The sequence below is a fragment of the Caloenas nicobarica genome, chromosome 2 (genome assembly GCF_036013445.1).
Source record: "Caloenas nicobarica isolate bCalNic1 chromosome 2, bCalNic1.hap1, whole genome shotgun sequence".
NCBI classification, from domain to species: domain Eukaryota; kingdom Metazoa; phylum Chordata; class Aves; order Columbiformes; family Columbidae; genus Caloenas; species Caloenas nicobarica.
This window is the reverse complement of record NC_088246.1, coordinates 148,114,818-148,132,015: the sequence shown is the minus strand read 5'-3', so window position 1 is coordinate 148,132,015 and position 17,198 is coordinate 148,114,818. Positions and strand designations below refer to the sequence as shown.

General features: G+C 34.1%; 1 protein-coding gene across 4 annotated transcripts in view; it reads left to right on the top strand.

Moving 5' to 3' along the window:
* Window positions 1-17,198, top strand: part of CSMD3 (CUB and Sushi multiple domains 3) — a 647,755-nt gene that overhangs the window by 463,338 nt on the left and 167,219 nt on the right. For all 4 annotated transcript variants that reach the window (XM_065630191.1, XM_065630190.1, XM_065630189.1 and 1 more), the window contains 3 exons: window positions 3,292-3,430; window positions 6,101-6,288; window positions 8,322-8,516. In XM_065630191.1, the coding sequence (XP_065486263.1) occupies window positions 3,292-3,430; window positions 6,101-6,288; window positions 8,322-8,516 (522 nt within the window). The remainder of the gene's footprint in view (window positions 1-3,291; window positions 3,431-6,100; window positions 6,289-8,321; window positions 8,517-17,198) is intronic.

Genomic DNA, 17,198 nt, shown 5'->3' with positions numbered 1-17,198 from the left:
ATAAAAGACAGGTATCCTTTACACTTCGTTTTCAGAGCTGGTCTGTTCTCAGTTAAAAACAAAGTTATGACAATAATGATGTAATACACATCAAATTCAGAAAATCATGGATTCTGAAACACACAAGAATTTGTTTCAAGCACACAGAGAAAGGAAGTATTTAAGCAGCTTCAGAGAAGTTAGAAAACTGGAAAAAGTGACACTGCCTAATTACATTTTTCATTAGGTCATATTGATTTTCTTAACTTACTATCTAATTAATTGAAAATTAATCTGAAACTGCTGTATCTGAAGAAAATTCTAACTGGGAGATATTTTACAAAGTTGAAGATTAATGGAGTTTTTGACTGATTTTGATGGTATAGCTTGAAATAAAATACAGTTTGACTGTCTAACTTCATGTACTTTTCATTTATTGTCTGGAGAGTATTTCTGATTATCAACCAGACCTTGGCAAGGATTAAACAAAAGAACCAGTCTCCCTGTAACAGAAAAAGTAACTGCTATTGTGTGCAAATTAAAGAGTAGATAAGAAAGAAGGTACTAATCCACAAATGTTATATCAATGAACTTAACAGATAACTGAACTAAATCAAGACCACATAAACAAAGTACCATGAATGCAGACGCTGGCAGGAAGTAGTCTGGAACAAGGACATAATAGCCAGAGTTAACATCTTTGTATCGTATGGAAGTTCAGGGTGTCTCAGAAAATATCATCAGACTAATGCAATTTAGAGGTCATTGCAGTGGAGTTTCGTTACAGTGAATAACTTTAACATCCTCCTTGGTACTCTACATTTTCATTCTTAAGATACACAGGTGGTGCAGCCTGAACCATTAAAGTACTTCAAGAGCATGAATGTTCCAGGTTATAGTGAAAAACATTATAAACATTATTTCCAGGTGATGAGCAGCCTTTTCATTCCATACAGCCTCACAGTTCAAGACTCTTTAGCACGAACAATTAGTTCAGCAATATAGAAGGTTACAGTGACCTCTTTTATAGTTAAAGGAAGTATATTGGTTTTCAATAATTTAATCTTAGTTTGTTTCAGAATTGTAACAAAACACATTAAATAAAAAGATGCTTCTGATTAGAAACAGTACCCACTTTAATTTCATGAAGGCAGAGAAATTGCATTATTATGCATGTTTTAAAAATAAGTAAATGTTATGTATTAAAATAAACTTCTCCAGCCTCTTCCCTTGTAGCTAATGGAACTTTTTGTAGCAACTGAAAACCTCTGAGAAAATGCTATAATGATAAAATTTGTATTTGGTGATTGTTAAGAGAAGCAAAACAATTGTTCTAGGTCTGGAAAAAATATTATATGCATTTCCTAGTAATATTGATTTATAATACATATGTGTTGCTAGAACAGGATAGTATTTGAGCCTCTAACTGCTTTTACACAAATTGTGATTTTGGAATTTATTGCCAGTTATAGAAACAAAATATAATGGAAGATTCTAATTTTATTTTGGGGTTTTTTTGTTTGTTTGTGGTTTTTTGTTTGGGCTTTTTTGTGTGTTTTTTTTTTAATGTAATTTAGTGATTTATTGCTCCCTTTAAACATAAGAAAAGTATCTAAGATGTAGAAAGACTATATTCATGTGTATTGTAACTGTGTATACATTAATCTACTTAAGTTTTCTAGTAGCATGCTTGAATTCTAAATGGACTTGTGATTTATTTCTCATGACATTAGAAAATACTGCATAGATTTCCCACTCAGTTAATTTGCATATGTATGTGGTGGGTTGACATGCTCACCAAGTAGCTCTATCATTGCCCTCCTCAGCAGGATGGGAAGTAGAAAATAAGATAGAGAAAATCTCATGAGTCAACATAAAGATAGTTTGATAAAGCAAAAACCAAAGCCACACCTTGAATCCTGTGTTCAGTTTTGGGCCCCTCATCATAAGAAAGGCATTGAAGTACTAGAGAGAGTGCAGAGGAGGGTGATGAAGCTGGTGAGGGGCCTGCAGCACAAGTCTTATGAGAAGTGGCTAAGGGAACTGGGGCTGTTTAGCCTGGAGAAAAAGAGGCTGAGGGGAGACCTTATTGCTGTTGTATCATGGAGAGTGTTAGTCTCTCCTCCGAGGTCGCAAGTCATAGGACAAAAGGAAATGGCCTGGTTGCACCAAGGGAGGTTTGAATCAGATATTAGGAAAAATTTCTTCACTAAAAAGATTGTCAAGCACTGGAACAGTCTGTCTGGGATAGTGGTTGAGTCACCATCCCTGGAGGTATTTGAAAGATGTATAAATGTGGTGCTTAGGGGCATGGTTTAATGATGGGCTTGGTAGTGTCAGGTTAACAGTTAGACTTGATTATCTTAAGGATCTTTTCCAACCTAAATGGTTCTATGATCCTATAAGTGATGTAGGTAACCTTTGAGCTCACAGGATCTCTGTTACAGAAGACATGAGTGATCTCCTCTTTTCCCTGGCAGTGCAGATGACCACTTTGTAAAATTCAATGTTGCAGAATAAGTCTTTATAAATCTTGCTAGAATCTTTTGCACAAAATTTAAGTTCTTTCAAAACAGATCTTTAGAAAACATGCTTATTCTCTTGTTCTTATTTGAAATCTCAGTTAAAGAATTCTGAAGTACAGAATTTTATGAAGGTAGTGATACTTTTGTTCTTTTTATTAAGTATTTAGATTTATGGAGCACAAACACACAGCATCTAAGAACCTTAAAATCACACAGAGAACTGTGTTTGTTTTATTCTGCGTGTACTTGAAAGATATTCTATTTCTCTCTGAGTTTGAAAACGACAAATACTATTATGTTTTTTGGTGAATTTAATTTATGTTATGTCAGTCTCGATCTGAATTACACATCAGTGCTGTCTGCTGAAAATGCAGGTAGTTGCATGATCAGTGTAAGCAGATCATATTTCATAACCTAAGAAGCTTCTTTTACAATGCCTTTAGTAAGCAGTAGAAAATGAAAAGCCTGTCCAGTCAAGAGGTGTTTTTTGTGTCTGCAGCCAGAGCTTTTCTCAAGTTCACAGTATTTTCAGAAAAACCTTGACATAACATTATGTAGGCAAATAAAAGGACACACAGATCAAAAACAAGTGCTTCACTTAGTAGTATTAGCATTTGTCTAAGGAGAAATGTGAATACATTTTGTATTTCTGTTAAAGCTTTGTAAATACTTCACTTTTTTCATGTTTAACCTTTAGAGGACATAAAATGTCAGTGAACAGATTGCTGGTACTTGCTTCATTTTCTCTTACCTTCTCTCCTCAATTCCAATTTCTTTTTATTCACAGCTCCCTGTGGAGGAAACTTGACTGGCTCATCAGGTTTTATACTTTCACCAAACTTCCCTCATCCTTACCCCCACAGCAGAGATTGTGACTGGACTATCACTGTTAATAATGATTATGTTATATCACTAGCATTTATCAGGTAAACTGCTACTTGCTCATAATTCTTAAAGTCCTGTTTATAACTTTATAATTGGCAGTTGTTCAGAGCTTTGCAGGGTAGCATATATATACTTAACATAACCATTAAAGTGATTAGTAATTCTTATCTTTGTTAGCAGTCACAGCAAAGACATTAGAGGTGGAGTGTGGGACCTCATTGCTCTGGTTCAGTTAAGAGCACTCTCAGTTTACATCTACTAATGCGGAAGTAGTTGCTGTTCAATTTGCCAAGATTCTCTTCCTGAGAAGGCAGCATGGAGTAACTCACTGAATTCTCCACAGTCCAAGGGGATGGTCTTCAGTGATGAAGCCTGTTGATTAGTCATATTTTGTTTGAGACACTCACCTGCGATTTAACCAGAATTTCAAAAGTATTCTTTAAAGGTAGTTTTATTAATTCATATCATTTCAGGATGCTTCAACAAAATACTTCCTTTTGTTCTAGTTATTAAATGGAATAGTTTTGGTATTTTCCTTTATCACAACTCAAAATGAAATTGATCTTAATAGAATCCACAGAGGAATTTCTGCTGTCTGCATTGTATGTAACCCATAAAGTAAAATAATATATGTGTTATTTGTGAAAAATATGCATTCCAACCTGTGCGGGACTACGGTGGGTCCGTGGATTCCCTGACGGAGAGCATGGGAACAGAAATTAGCCTTGAAGATATTAAAGCCCACCTGTGAGAAAGATGGGAGTAAAGGAGTATCCGGAGATATTAAGGTGTACGCGTGGCGTGAGAGAGAAGGGAGTAGAAGAGTAACATTGATGATAGCAAAATTAGCCAATGAGATGTTACTGCTGTAACTTGTAACCAATAGTGAAGAGACACATGAATTGGTAAAACTGTATAAAAATGCACTTGTGGCAATAAATGGCATCTACTACTTTCGTCCTGGAAGAACTTGGTCTATGTCGTTTGTCCATCTCAACCACGACACCAAGTGGAGCATATGATGATATCATAGAAAAGTTAAAGATAGCACTTGTAATGTCCCTTGAAATTTAAGTCCTTCTTACGCTGTATGTTCTGTAATAGTGACTATTATTCTGATCAGTGATAATGTAATGACTTGTGTAGTCATCAGGTTATACAGTTGTTTATTCTTGGTGCTCGGTGATATAGTATGTGTTTTGAAGAATTCCTTCCAAATACTCAGATATATTTACAGAATTTAAAAGTTAACTATTTTCTTGTTGTTTTCAGAATGCTTTAAGTTGCCAAGGAACTTTCTACTGTACCATAGCACATATAATTTTTCTGTTTCCTGAAATATGATCTCAAAATTTAAGAATATCTTGCTCTTCATATTGTGCATGTAGATAGAAGAGATCCATCATCTTATAATAAAAACAATATTTTACAGCGTGACTCAGTACAGTATATTAACAGCTTATAGATCCAAAATATTGTGAAGTTGTTCTTAAAATTTGGACAATTGTTATGATTCTTTGCAGAAGCTGACAAGCTCTGTCTTGGTCATATCAGATTGCATACTTACTGAGACTTGCCTCACTTAGAATACACAGACTGTTCCAGAGTGAGAGAAGGCCCTTCCTGGGTAGACCAAGCTCTGGATACTCCTCTGAGTACTGTTAAATATGCTTTTGAGTGGGCTTACTCCAACTAACCCTTTTAAATTCAGACGTAAATTAGTTCACTTTAAAAAACAAAGCTGTTGAGCTGACATTTGACTTTTGCATTTCTTTTGCAAGGAAATGTTTTGGAAATAATCCAAAAGTTAAAAAATATTTTCCCTGAAGGAGCTGTATCAGGTCTCCAATGCCTTTATTTATTTTAATCAAGAGCTACTGTCAAGTAGAGAAAAAATAATTCAAGTGGCTAGATTTTTCATTCATAGAATCACAGAATCACAGAATGTTAGGGATTGGAAGGGACCTCAAAAGATCATCTAGTCCCATCCCTCCGCTGGAACAGTTTTTAAAAGTTTTTTAAACTTTTTTTTTTTTTTTTGGTACAAGGATGATTTTATAAATAAATTTTGTTAACTCTTTGCCTTTAACTAAAATTAAGTTTGAAATTAAGTGATTAATTAACTAACATAGTTACATAATTAGCTAAATTAATTTAATTTTTTAAAAAATCTAAAATTAAGTTCAAAAGAAAATATGAGGTTTCAGTACTATACCTTTTCATTTAAGCTGATTAGAGGTAAAATGCATTTTGCTCTTAGGTTTCCTGAAAGATCATCCCCTGGTTGTGTGAAAGTGTTCAGTCTGACTGGAAGCTGTGTACACTCTATTCGGCAGCTGACCGCATTTTATCATAAAGCATTTCTGCGAAGGGTTCCAGTAGATCTATGTTGTTTAATTCTCTAAAGCTTTAGAAATATGGTTATTAATATTTTATATGTAAAAAAAAGTCAACTTTTTTTTTTTTCTGGCTAGCAGCAAAAGAATGGTTCTAACCAGAGAACCAATGAATATAATATTTCTGTTATTTTCTAATAAAAAACTACACACCACTATTCTGACAGTGGAGTTTCTTTGTTTGTTTTTTTTTGTGTGTGTGGGTTTTTTTTTCCTTTTACAAAAACAGTGATGATAAAACTTATTTAAGCTAATAAAAGTGCAAATGTTAGGCAAAGCATATTCTATCTAATATTTCTTTTTTTTGTTCTACAGTTTCAGTATAGAACCAAATTATGATTTTCTTTATATCTATGATGGGCCAGATGGTAATAGCCCACTGATTGGGAGCTTTCAAGATAGCAAGCTGCCAGAGAGGATAGAAAGCAGTTCAAATACTATGCATCTGGCTTTTCGGAGTGATGGATCTGTTAGTTTTACTGGATTCCACCTAGAGTACAAAGGTAAATAAAATTGTTTATCTTTTCTATTAAAAATTCTAATGCACCTAGTATGCACAGCCAATAATATGATGTTACTGTAACTCGAATCTTAGCTGTCTAATGAAACAATTACTTTTAGTCCATGCCTAATTATTACAGAAAATAATTTTTAAAGTACTACTACAGGAAAAAAGCCTTCATAATAATACAGCTAAAATTGTAGTGCACACATTCTCCAACATTTCCTGTGATGTTCTGCTAGACTCGCCCTTTTGTGTTTACAGCTTAATGACACTAGTATTCTTGGAATGAAAGGGAAAGGGCTATAGGGGCCATCATGTCTTGAGTTCTTCAGCTGGAACAGTATGACATTGATGGTGAAGGACTTTTACTCCTGGCTCCTAGGAGTACTTCTATTTTATTTTTATAAATTTGCTAATACAGTCTTCTTATTTGTTCTTTTTTTCACTGGTTCTCAGGTAGACCTGGTGAATCTTTTCGCCACTTTTGACATCATTCTTCATATATTGTAGTGTAGTGTACTGACTCTCTCTACAAGTTCATTTAGCAGCTACTTCAGATTTGCAGAAGTAGTTTGAAGGTGCTAAGTATTTCAGGCTTATTTTTTTCAGAATAGTTTTTAGGAAACTGTATTTCTATAGTGACATTGTTGCTGTTTAGTCAGCAACTTCAGGAGTCTGTCATAACCGTACCTTTGGGGAAAAGAAAATTACAGGGCTGTAATTTTTCCCTAGAGAAAATGTGTGCTGTGACAGATCATGTCTTCCCTCAGTTTTTTATTTATGTACCAGACACAATAGATTATTTTGTCTTTCTCTCTCTTTAATTTCTCATGTAATACTAATTTCTACTTTCTCAAAAAATCTGAAACCTGCTAGAATTATGAAGCATGGATTTCTTATCATAAGAATGGTGAAGTGTCTTTGTATTTAGAGATTTTAAATGGCCATCCAGGAATTTCAAAGCTCATATAGTCTTTTGGCAACCATACCTACCTGTAGCAGAAAGTCCCACGGTGCAAATATGCCTGGTAAAAAAACACCTATTTGACATATTAGAAAGTTGGCACTGATCTTGCAGAAATTGATTACATGTTCTCTATTGATCTTCTTCACAATACTGTTAAATGGTAAAGAAGAAAATCAGAAATTTCTATCTTCTGCTTGATAAAATAAATTACTCTGAACTCCATCCTGCATAGCACAAAGTCATCTGTTTCATTCCAGCTTCTACCATACCCTAATACATTTTACAGTTTTTTTCCTTAATGGAAAAACATCACAGATTTTTTTCTAAAATCTTGACCTTTTCTCCCCTTCTTTATAGTAATGTTTTTAATTAGAAGTGCTGAGTGGTTATTTTTGTGCAGTGTGTTATGTCTTGGATATTAAACACACTGATATTCACATTATAGAAGGATGGGGAAAGGAAAGATAGGAGCATATGCATATGTTTGAATTTATTTCAATATTTTGAAACAAATCACTATAAATACCAAAAAAAGGAGAAAAAATTAAGGAATATTCTCGTGTTTCGTCCTCCAGTAAGGGAAAAAAACAACCCAGCAAACAAAAAACAAAACCAAAAAATCCCCAGTACATCATATGCATCATATGCACAGGTATTAATTCTGAAGAAATTCTTGTTTGCACACTTCTTATTTTGTAACAAACTACTTACATTGATTTCCTCCACTTACCAATTTTCAGACCACAGATTTTAAAACTAGGATCTGTCTAATCTACTGGGGTAATGTTCACTGATCTAAACTTCATCTAACTACATAATGATGTCATTGGTCACAAAGAACTCTGGAAAAATAGTTCTCATAATGTACCTCCATAGGAATTATCTAGGAGTAACATAGTAGACATGGTTTTGGTCATTATATAGCAATTTGTACAGTCTTTAAAATAAAGGAGAGAGAACATTTGATTTAAAACTTCTTGTGTCTACAGGGTGCTCAAAGAAGACCTAAAATATAATGTTTTGGATTATATTCAGAATTATGTTTGCATTTGTTTCCTCTGTAGCGAAGCTTCGTGAGTCCTGTTTTGATCCTGGAAATATAATGAATGGAACAAGGCTCGGAATGGATTATAAACTGGGGTCAACTGTCACATATTACTGCGATGCAGGTTATGTTCTTCAAGGATATTCTACACTAACATGCATCATGGGAGATGATGGAAGACCTGGATGGAACAGAGCCCTGCCAAGTTGTCATGGTAAGAGCAGTTTTTCATTTATTATAGTTGCTGTTTTTATTATTCTTCCTTTGTCACATGGAAGAAACAGGTACAAAATTAGAAGCAGCAATTTTAATAAAACTTCTCTTTTAGGACAAAGCCTTTTTCAATGATACGTTTAATAAAAATTACCATATTTAATAACTCAAATAAATATTGTTTCAAGTTTTTAATAACATTAGCTAAATAGTGCTATGAGTTATTTTTGCAAATAGAGGTTAATAGTAATGTCCTCTGTGCTGACCCATATTCTTGAATTAGCAAACTTACAGCAGAGTGTAGAGATATATACCATATAAATGTATTTAAGTAGAGTGTTAAGTATACTCTGGATGTCACAATGTATGTTTGTTTCTTGTTCTTATTAATGACTTTTAAACCACATAGATGAAATATTTTATATCTACAACATTACATCATTTAATCTGTTAGACATGTGGTCTCTCAAAAAATTCAGCCTTGAAGTGCAACAAAGATCCAAACATTCAAACTTTTATGAAGAACTCCACTTATTTCAAGATTCTCCTAACCTTAGTTGTGTTGCCACTGACTGTCTCAAGCATAAGCATTTGAACTGTACAAAGAGATTCAATTTTTATTTTACTGATTTGATGTTAATTCTTATCAGCAATTGATAGCCACTTCAGAAGAAAAAATATCATTTTCATATATTCTGTAAGATTAAGCACAAAACCTCTCCATCTAGCCAGATACTAATAAACACCACGAAACCGCCAGATTGTAAAATTAGCATTTGCTTTATAAGTTAAAATAAAATCTCCTCATTATCATGTTAATTTCAATCATTTTTCACAATTTGAAGATAAAAAACCTGTTAAATCCATTTTGAGTTTGAATATATTTAATTCAAGTAGCATATGGATTTGTTATGTACTTAAATTTCTATTGGAAAGTGGATGGTGGAGTACCAGCAAAACAGAAAAAAAAAATATATATATAATATAAATTGTCAGCTATAAAGAGTAACCAATACTGTAAGAATGTGAAGAACTTCAGTACTTTAATTATCCACCAAACCATCATAGCACTGAACACCAAAGTTTATTGGCAGCAACCTGGAAAACTGGCTCTAGCAAACTTTTGGAAATGCATTCAAACTTGTAGACTTTGTGCAATGGAACTCAAAAATTTTTTCCTCATCTTAAAATGAGATATGAATCCTGTTTTCTAGAGAGAAGTCGGTGAGGAAGGTCGTTGTGTATAAAAGGAGAAGGGTTTCCTTCTTTGGAAGGTCTTTTCATGGGTAATGAAAAATAAAGAATTTCTTTATCAATGATGCAACAATTGTGTCTATTCATGCCGCTTATAATCTACTTAGAAATCTTCCAGTGCTATCTATTTTAACATTCACTAAAGAGATAGTTTTGCTTAGAAGGACTGACATGTTTATAAAAGGAAAAGAAAAAGTATCTCATAATGAATGGGGTAGGGCATATCTGTCACTGATTCTAACCAGACCATTTTTTTTTTCCTGCATGATCAAGACCTTATTTCAAAGATGGCAAACCCCATGCTTCTTTAGAAAGTGATGTCACAAAGCAGGGTCCATAAAAATGTTGTAGCTTTGCAATTTTCACATGTTTTTCTTTTATTGCTTTTTCCTCCAGTTCAGAGTTGACAGAGGTTTGTAGATAAGTTGCTGTGATATATTATATTTTTACCATATAATCAATGCTTTCCACTTTTGCAGGATTTGTCTCAAGAAAAGCAGAACATTTATATAGCTGTGAGAAAGACAATATCAACTGATTAGCTTTCAGTAACATGGAGATGCCAGAAACAGTTTGAGAGCTTAATTTTGCCTCCTGACCACCAGTCTTACCTACATTAAAAAATTTGCTTAGTAGAGAAATGAGATTCCTCTGTTTTGGCAGTTTTATTTTTTGAAACTCCATTGAAACTGATAGGGTTATAGTGAAATGCATTATACAGTACACCTCAGTATATGTATTTTTTTCCATTTTTTAATTTATTTTTGAGAAAAAAAATAAATGAGAACCTGAAAACCCCTTTATACGTGTTATATTTTGATGCTTTAAGTATGAAGTAAAAAAAAAAAGTTATCTGTCATTCTCTCAAAACTTTTACATTTTTAATATCAATTTAGAATCCAGATTCTTTTGAGCCATATTTAGCCATACAGCTTTATAAGGGGAGTGAGGCATCTCAGAATATGGAAAAGAGAAATATTACTAATGAGTATTCTCCTTTTGCTCATGTTTAGAGCTAAGTAGGTCAGAGGAGAGGCAGAGAGAACTTTCAACACTCCAGATGGCTCTCTGGACTCAAGGGACATGCTTTACAATGTATAGAATTGGTCTTGTAAAGAATATCATTCAAAGAACATAGAAAAGCTTTTTCTCTTCTAAGAGAATTTGTGTCAGTAATATTTGATCACTTCCACAAAGAAAATGATTAGATAAATAACATGGATAGCATGAGAGTGAAACTGGTACAGGAGTCCAAAGTCCCCTAAATTCTTGTTGCAATTAATATGAATATTTTCACTGAATAGTACGATCTCAACAGAGGAGGAGTACCATTTCTATACCCATTCTGAATAACTTGGCATAACTTAAGGCACACTCCTGAGAGACAGTAGGTGAGTTTGGATGGCTCATGTAGAGGAAGGAGTTATGGGCCTTGTTCTAAAGTGTAGCCTTTTAGATAAAATGTGGGCAAAAATACATTCTCCATTCCGAATTCAAAGAAAATGAAGGCCACGGCTCAATTACATTGGAAGGGCAACCATTTGGAATGGCTTTAAGCATTTTTTGAAAATCTCTGGCACATCAAGACCCATAGGAAATATTTGTTGAGGAACACTGATATTCTGGGTCTGGTCAGGCTTCAGTATGAACTGGCTGATTAATTGCTCAGACTGTCAAAACTTGCTTTCCTGGGAATGTGCAAAACTAGGAAATATGAGCATCCATAGACCCTGAAAGTCAATAACTGATTATTTTGGAGTGAGATAAAAGCCGAGCAGAGGCTTTCAGTATCATAGAGGATCAGTTTTCCAAAATCTGTTCAGTGAATAAAGCTGATATTTTTGCAATTATACCTTTATGCCCCAAATATTTTTTATGGCCTAGTCCTATGTGCATTAGGCATGACTTGCATTTGGTTGAAACAATGACTTAAAATGACCTTGAGCCTCTCTAATGGGTGTGGGAAGTGAACCAACTCATTAGCTTCATTATTTTATGAACACATGCAAAGATTATCCAGGCTAATATGCTAAGCTATTTGGCATTTCATGGTGGATGTTAAGAACAGGATGTAATTAACATATGCAGACGCAATATTGCTATGACAGAGAGGATGAATAATGATTTCTCTTAGCTTCACCAGCTATAGTTAATTTAAAATTCTTGGTAGCAAGCAACAATAGTTTACAGAATAACAAAAAGCCATGTGATGGGAAATCACATTTATGACTGAGTGTAAAAGCCTTGTTCCCACTAGAAGAAATAATTTATGGATCGCTGAAAAAATTTGCTGTGTTTCATTATAATATGTTGTTTAATCCTTGGAAATATTTGAATCCAGGCTTCAAAACATCTCAATCTGAAAGATATATCTAACAATCTCAAATATTGTCATGAACTGCCTATGATTTATTCTCTTTCTCTTGGCAACAAAAGATCAGTATTCAGAATATTCATATGTACTATCTGTCTTTTCTTTAAAAGAATACCAAAAAGTCCTGGGATTGCTCACAGAAAAATTCCATACCATGATATTGAAGAGCAACAGAAACATTCTTACTTATGATTGCAACAAGAAATCTTAATTCCTAGTCTTATGTACACAATTACATACTATAGCCATGGTGGTTTAGTGTTTAAAGACCACACTAAAATCCATATGCATATGAATTATGAGAAAGGCGAGATGATCTTGAACTACATGTCCACTCCTCTGTCATATGACCTGGAGGATAATTCACATTACTAGGAGCTGGGAAGAGGGGTTCCTGCAGGCCCATCATAAAATCATGGAATCGTTTCAGTCGAAAGAGACCCTCAGGGTCATCAAGTCCAACCATAACCTAACCTAACCTAACTCTAGCACTAAACCACGTCCCTAAGAACTTCTGAAATGTCAGAGGAAACACCTGTTTTTTGTGGTAAATCCTACTTTTCTGTATCATTTTTTTTCTTTATATCTGTATTAAAATTGTCACAGCTATTTGAGACAGCTCAGGTTTATATCTGAAAAGTTTTAGGATGGATGACTGCATGTAATCTTACTATTTACTATTTTGAAATACCTTAAATACTGACAGCTTTTTCATCAGTCATTCAATATTGATTATTTAATCAGAGGCTTTATAGGTCTCACTTTATGAACTCTTTACATAGTGAAGCTTTGATTTTTCTGTGGCTATTGCATACCAGTGCGGTCTTTTGAAATCATAACTTTACTCAGCCAGTTGTTTACATGATAAATCATAGTCAGATTAAGTGCTATTACAAATTGCAAGAAAAAAAATGAAAAGTATCATTTTCATCATCATTGACAGTAGTACACAGAACTGAAAATGTTCTTGTCATAAAAGAAGATAAAAGATTAAGGTACATTAGACTAAAATACTTTCTTGACTATTTTCATTTAGGATAGTTAGGTAAAGAGGAGGTTTAATTTCTAGGCAATCTAATTTATATTTCTGAAAAATGCTCAAGTATGTTAAAAGAACAGATACAACTGGCTTGTGAAGGTCCATTTCACACATATAAGAATGAAGGCTTCTGTTTGTGTTTATAATATTTTGAATGTGAAGATTTTGATCAAAGCAGCTGGAACTTTCATTAATATTTTTTGTCCTATTGTGCATTTTCGGTGTACAAACGTAGAATGCTTGATAATGTTCCCAAATCTTCAACTGTCATATTTAAGTAATTGAAAAGCAGATTTTAAAAGGCACAAACCAGTTGTTAGAAGCCTAACATTCATTAACTTCTATCTGTGGTATTTAACATTTTCATATTTATTAAAAAAGAAACCAAACAAAATATATTTCTAGACAAAAAATCTTGTTTCTAATAGAGCAGATCAAATGCACATATAACTGAGATCAGTGTCAGACATTATTACAGGAATACTGTAGTTCAATAGTAGTAGTCGTATTTTGGGTTGGCTACAGTTACTGCTTTTTTTTGTTTGTTTCATCAAAACTAGCTGTACGTAAGTACCTTTTAATTATTTCTTGTGTTTTATGTGCCCGTTCTTGGCAAGAGGCTTGTTCTTCAATAAGATTAATTTGCTTTAAAATAATGCATCTGTGGCAGAGAATTAAGTCTGGAGTAAACACATGGTTTTCATATTTTGGAGGTGACAGAGAATTGAATGAGATAGCAGAAGAGAAGCAGAGATACAGTGAAGATACAAAGCCAGGATGGCATATAATCACTAAAGAAGAATTCTTGCAGAATCGGAAATTAATTCTCATAAGTTGAATGTCTATCTTTCTCATGTTAGGAAAGGGCCTCTGACAGAAACTGAGGATGACAGGAGTTTAAATGTTTGGTATTTATGATATAAAGAGTGGCATGAAGGCACTGAGAGAGTTACTGTGTATCGGAAAGCAAAGACCTAACTTTGTTGGCATTCCACTAAGGTAGTAAAAGTACTAAAGGTATTAAAACACATGGAAAAGGTGGCATAGGTGATGCTGCAACTGTAGTCATCCATTTATCTCTTCTTGATGCATAACACTTTGATTTAAAATAAATTTATCCCTACTAATTTTATGTTTGAATTATGACTAGCTAAATGATATTACAGAATGAGATTCATTAATTGTCATGGACATATGAACAGGACGTGCCACCTGCTCTGGGATTTTCAGTATCTAGGGGTTGTTCTGAATAGTTTTCTTCACTGTCTACTTCAGAAACCTTTCTTAAATGAGTATTCATGCAAGATATAACTGTTATTTTTCTTATGTTGTGCACATCTGTCATGCAATGTTATGCTTGCACAACATCTTTGAGTAGGTGAAAAATTCAACTTCATGACATTTACACCATAAAACAAGAAGACAAGACTGATGCTTTTATTTTAAAACTACTCAATAATCCCCTTAAATATTTATAAATAAAATCTGTAAAATCAGTAGTGAAAAAAAAAAAAAAAGCCATAGCCCCCTGGAGTGGCTGTGTTTATGGTACTGTGCAATGTAACCAGTTAGTCTATTAAGTTTGCATGACTTTGTTTTTAAATTTGTGAAGAACGAAATGACACGAGAGGCAAGATGAAGTGTGTAGAGAGGGAAAGTTTGTCCTTTAAAATAATAAAAATTATATTTATTATTAGATAATATTATTTATTATTATGCGTAATAAACTGATGTATTTACATTTAAAAAGACTGAAAAATCTAACACCAAAAAGTTAGTCAATGGCAGAATTAAGGTGATGGTATGTTTGTAACATCTTCAACTGTGATCTTATATACTACTGTGACTGGGACAGGACATAGACACATAGATATACCCACAACAAGCATTGCTTTGAATGTCTGACATTTGGAATTCATAATATGGCTTTACAATGTCCATTGAATAATAAGTGCTGGATGTAATTTTTCCAAACTTTCCTTTAAGAAATACTAGTGTAATGTGATGGTAAATAAACCATAAGAAATGAAGAATAGTAGTTAATTACAAAAACCTTATGAAAATTAGCTGCCAGAGAATCCTAGTTTCCAAGGTATTTAAGGAATTAGTTAAATAGAGTACACCATAAAACCAGGTACTTAATCTGCTGTCGAACTAACTTTGCTGCCAATTTTTGGAAGTCTAGTTTAATGAAGGAGATTTTAGAAAGGAGAAACAGTTTAAGCTATGTAAATGTTAAATTTTTTTTAGGTTTATTTTTTTTGTTTGTTACTACAAAAAATATATATGCAATCAAGCATGTATATCCAAGCCACAATTTTAAACATATCTGCTTACATGCAACTGTTAGTTTGAATAAACATCACGAATAAGCAAGGAAAGCAGGGAACTTTAGTATTATTGAGAACAACATGTAATGAGAATATATGTAAATTAACTGGCAAATGTTTTCTAATTTTTTTGTCAATAAAAGTATATAGAAAGCATAGATGAAAATGCAGAATAAAGTACGTGATTTTTTTTTTCATTTAGAATATTAAACACTGACATTTGTTTGTTTGATTTGAATATGTAAATTTTCCAGGAGAAGAGTGAAAAATGTCATTATTCCTAAAAAAAAAATGTTATGCCATTCTATGTTTTCAGGTGGAGAGACAGCTTTTTAAGTAATGTTTAAGTAAATATATGCTTGTTTCTGTATTAAATATAGACATCGTAGGTACCTATTTTTCTTTCAAGATTTTTTAGAACAGACAACATGGCTGCAAGATATTATGTTGTTAGAAGGAAAAAAAAAATCACTACCATTTATTCACACAGATAAGCAAATGTTTATTTTCCAATACCTGTGAGACACTGAAGTAGGACAGGATTATGTAGTATCAGTCAGTAATCAAGGTAAGTCAATTAATTAATAACTGGAGCTAAAGAAACTGATCCAGTCATCTGCACTGGCTATACCTGATAAATATGCATGTTTCTCACTTAACCTTGGGCAGCAGTCTGATCATCCTCATTCTTCTCTAATTAGACTACAGTAACCCACTCAACTGGAAGAAGATTTATTTGGTGGGATATGTTGGTGGTTACATGTATAAGACTCAAATTTCATTCTTTGCACAAGTTTTGTCACTTCACATTGACTGTCAGAATGGGGACTAGGGAAGGGTTCTGTGGAATAGAAAAACCTGCAATTAAGAGGCCACATTGTTTTAAAATGGAATTCAGTTTTATTTTCCTTCTTGGCTGGGCTACATATAGCAGTTAGTTGACCTACTATAAGAATGATCACAAGATCACAGAATCACAGAGTCACACAATGGTTGGGGTTGGAAGGGACCTCTGGAGATGATCTAGTCCAGCTCATGTGCTAAAGCAGGTTCACTCAGAGCAGATCACACAGGAATGCATGCAGGCAGGTTTTGAATGTCTCCAGGGAAAGAGGCTCCACAGCCTCTCTGGGCAGCCTGGTCCAGTGCTCTGTCACCATTAAAGTTTCTCCTCACATTAAGTTGGAACCTCCTACGCTTCAGTCTGCGCCTGTTGCCCCTCATCCTATTGTTGGGCACCACTGACAAGAGTCTGGTCCCATCCTTTTGACACCCACCCTTGAGATATTTATAGGCATTGATAAGATCCCCTCTCAGCCTTCTCTTCTCCAGGGTGAACAGACCCAGGTCTCTCAGTCTCTCCTCATAAGAAAGATGCTTCAGACCACTAGTCATCTTCGTAGACCTCCACTGGACCCCCTCCAGTAATTTCTTGTCCTTCTTAAACTGGAGAGCCCAGAACTGGATGCAATTCTCCAGATGCAACCTCACCAGGGCAGAGTAGAGGAGGCGGATAACCTCCCTCAGCCTACTGGTCACACTTTTCCTAATGCATCCCAGGATACCACTGGCCTTCTCGGCCACAAGGACACACTGCTGACTCATGTTCAACCTGTTGTCAACCAGAACTCCCAGGTCCTTCTCCACAATGCTGCTTTCCAGCAGATCAGCCCCTGACCTGTACTG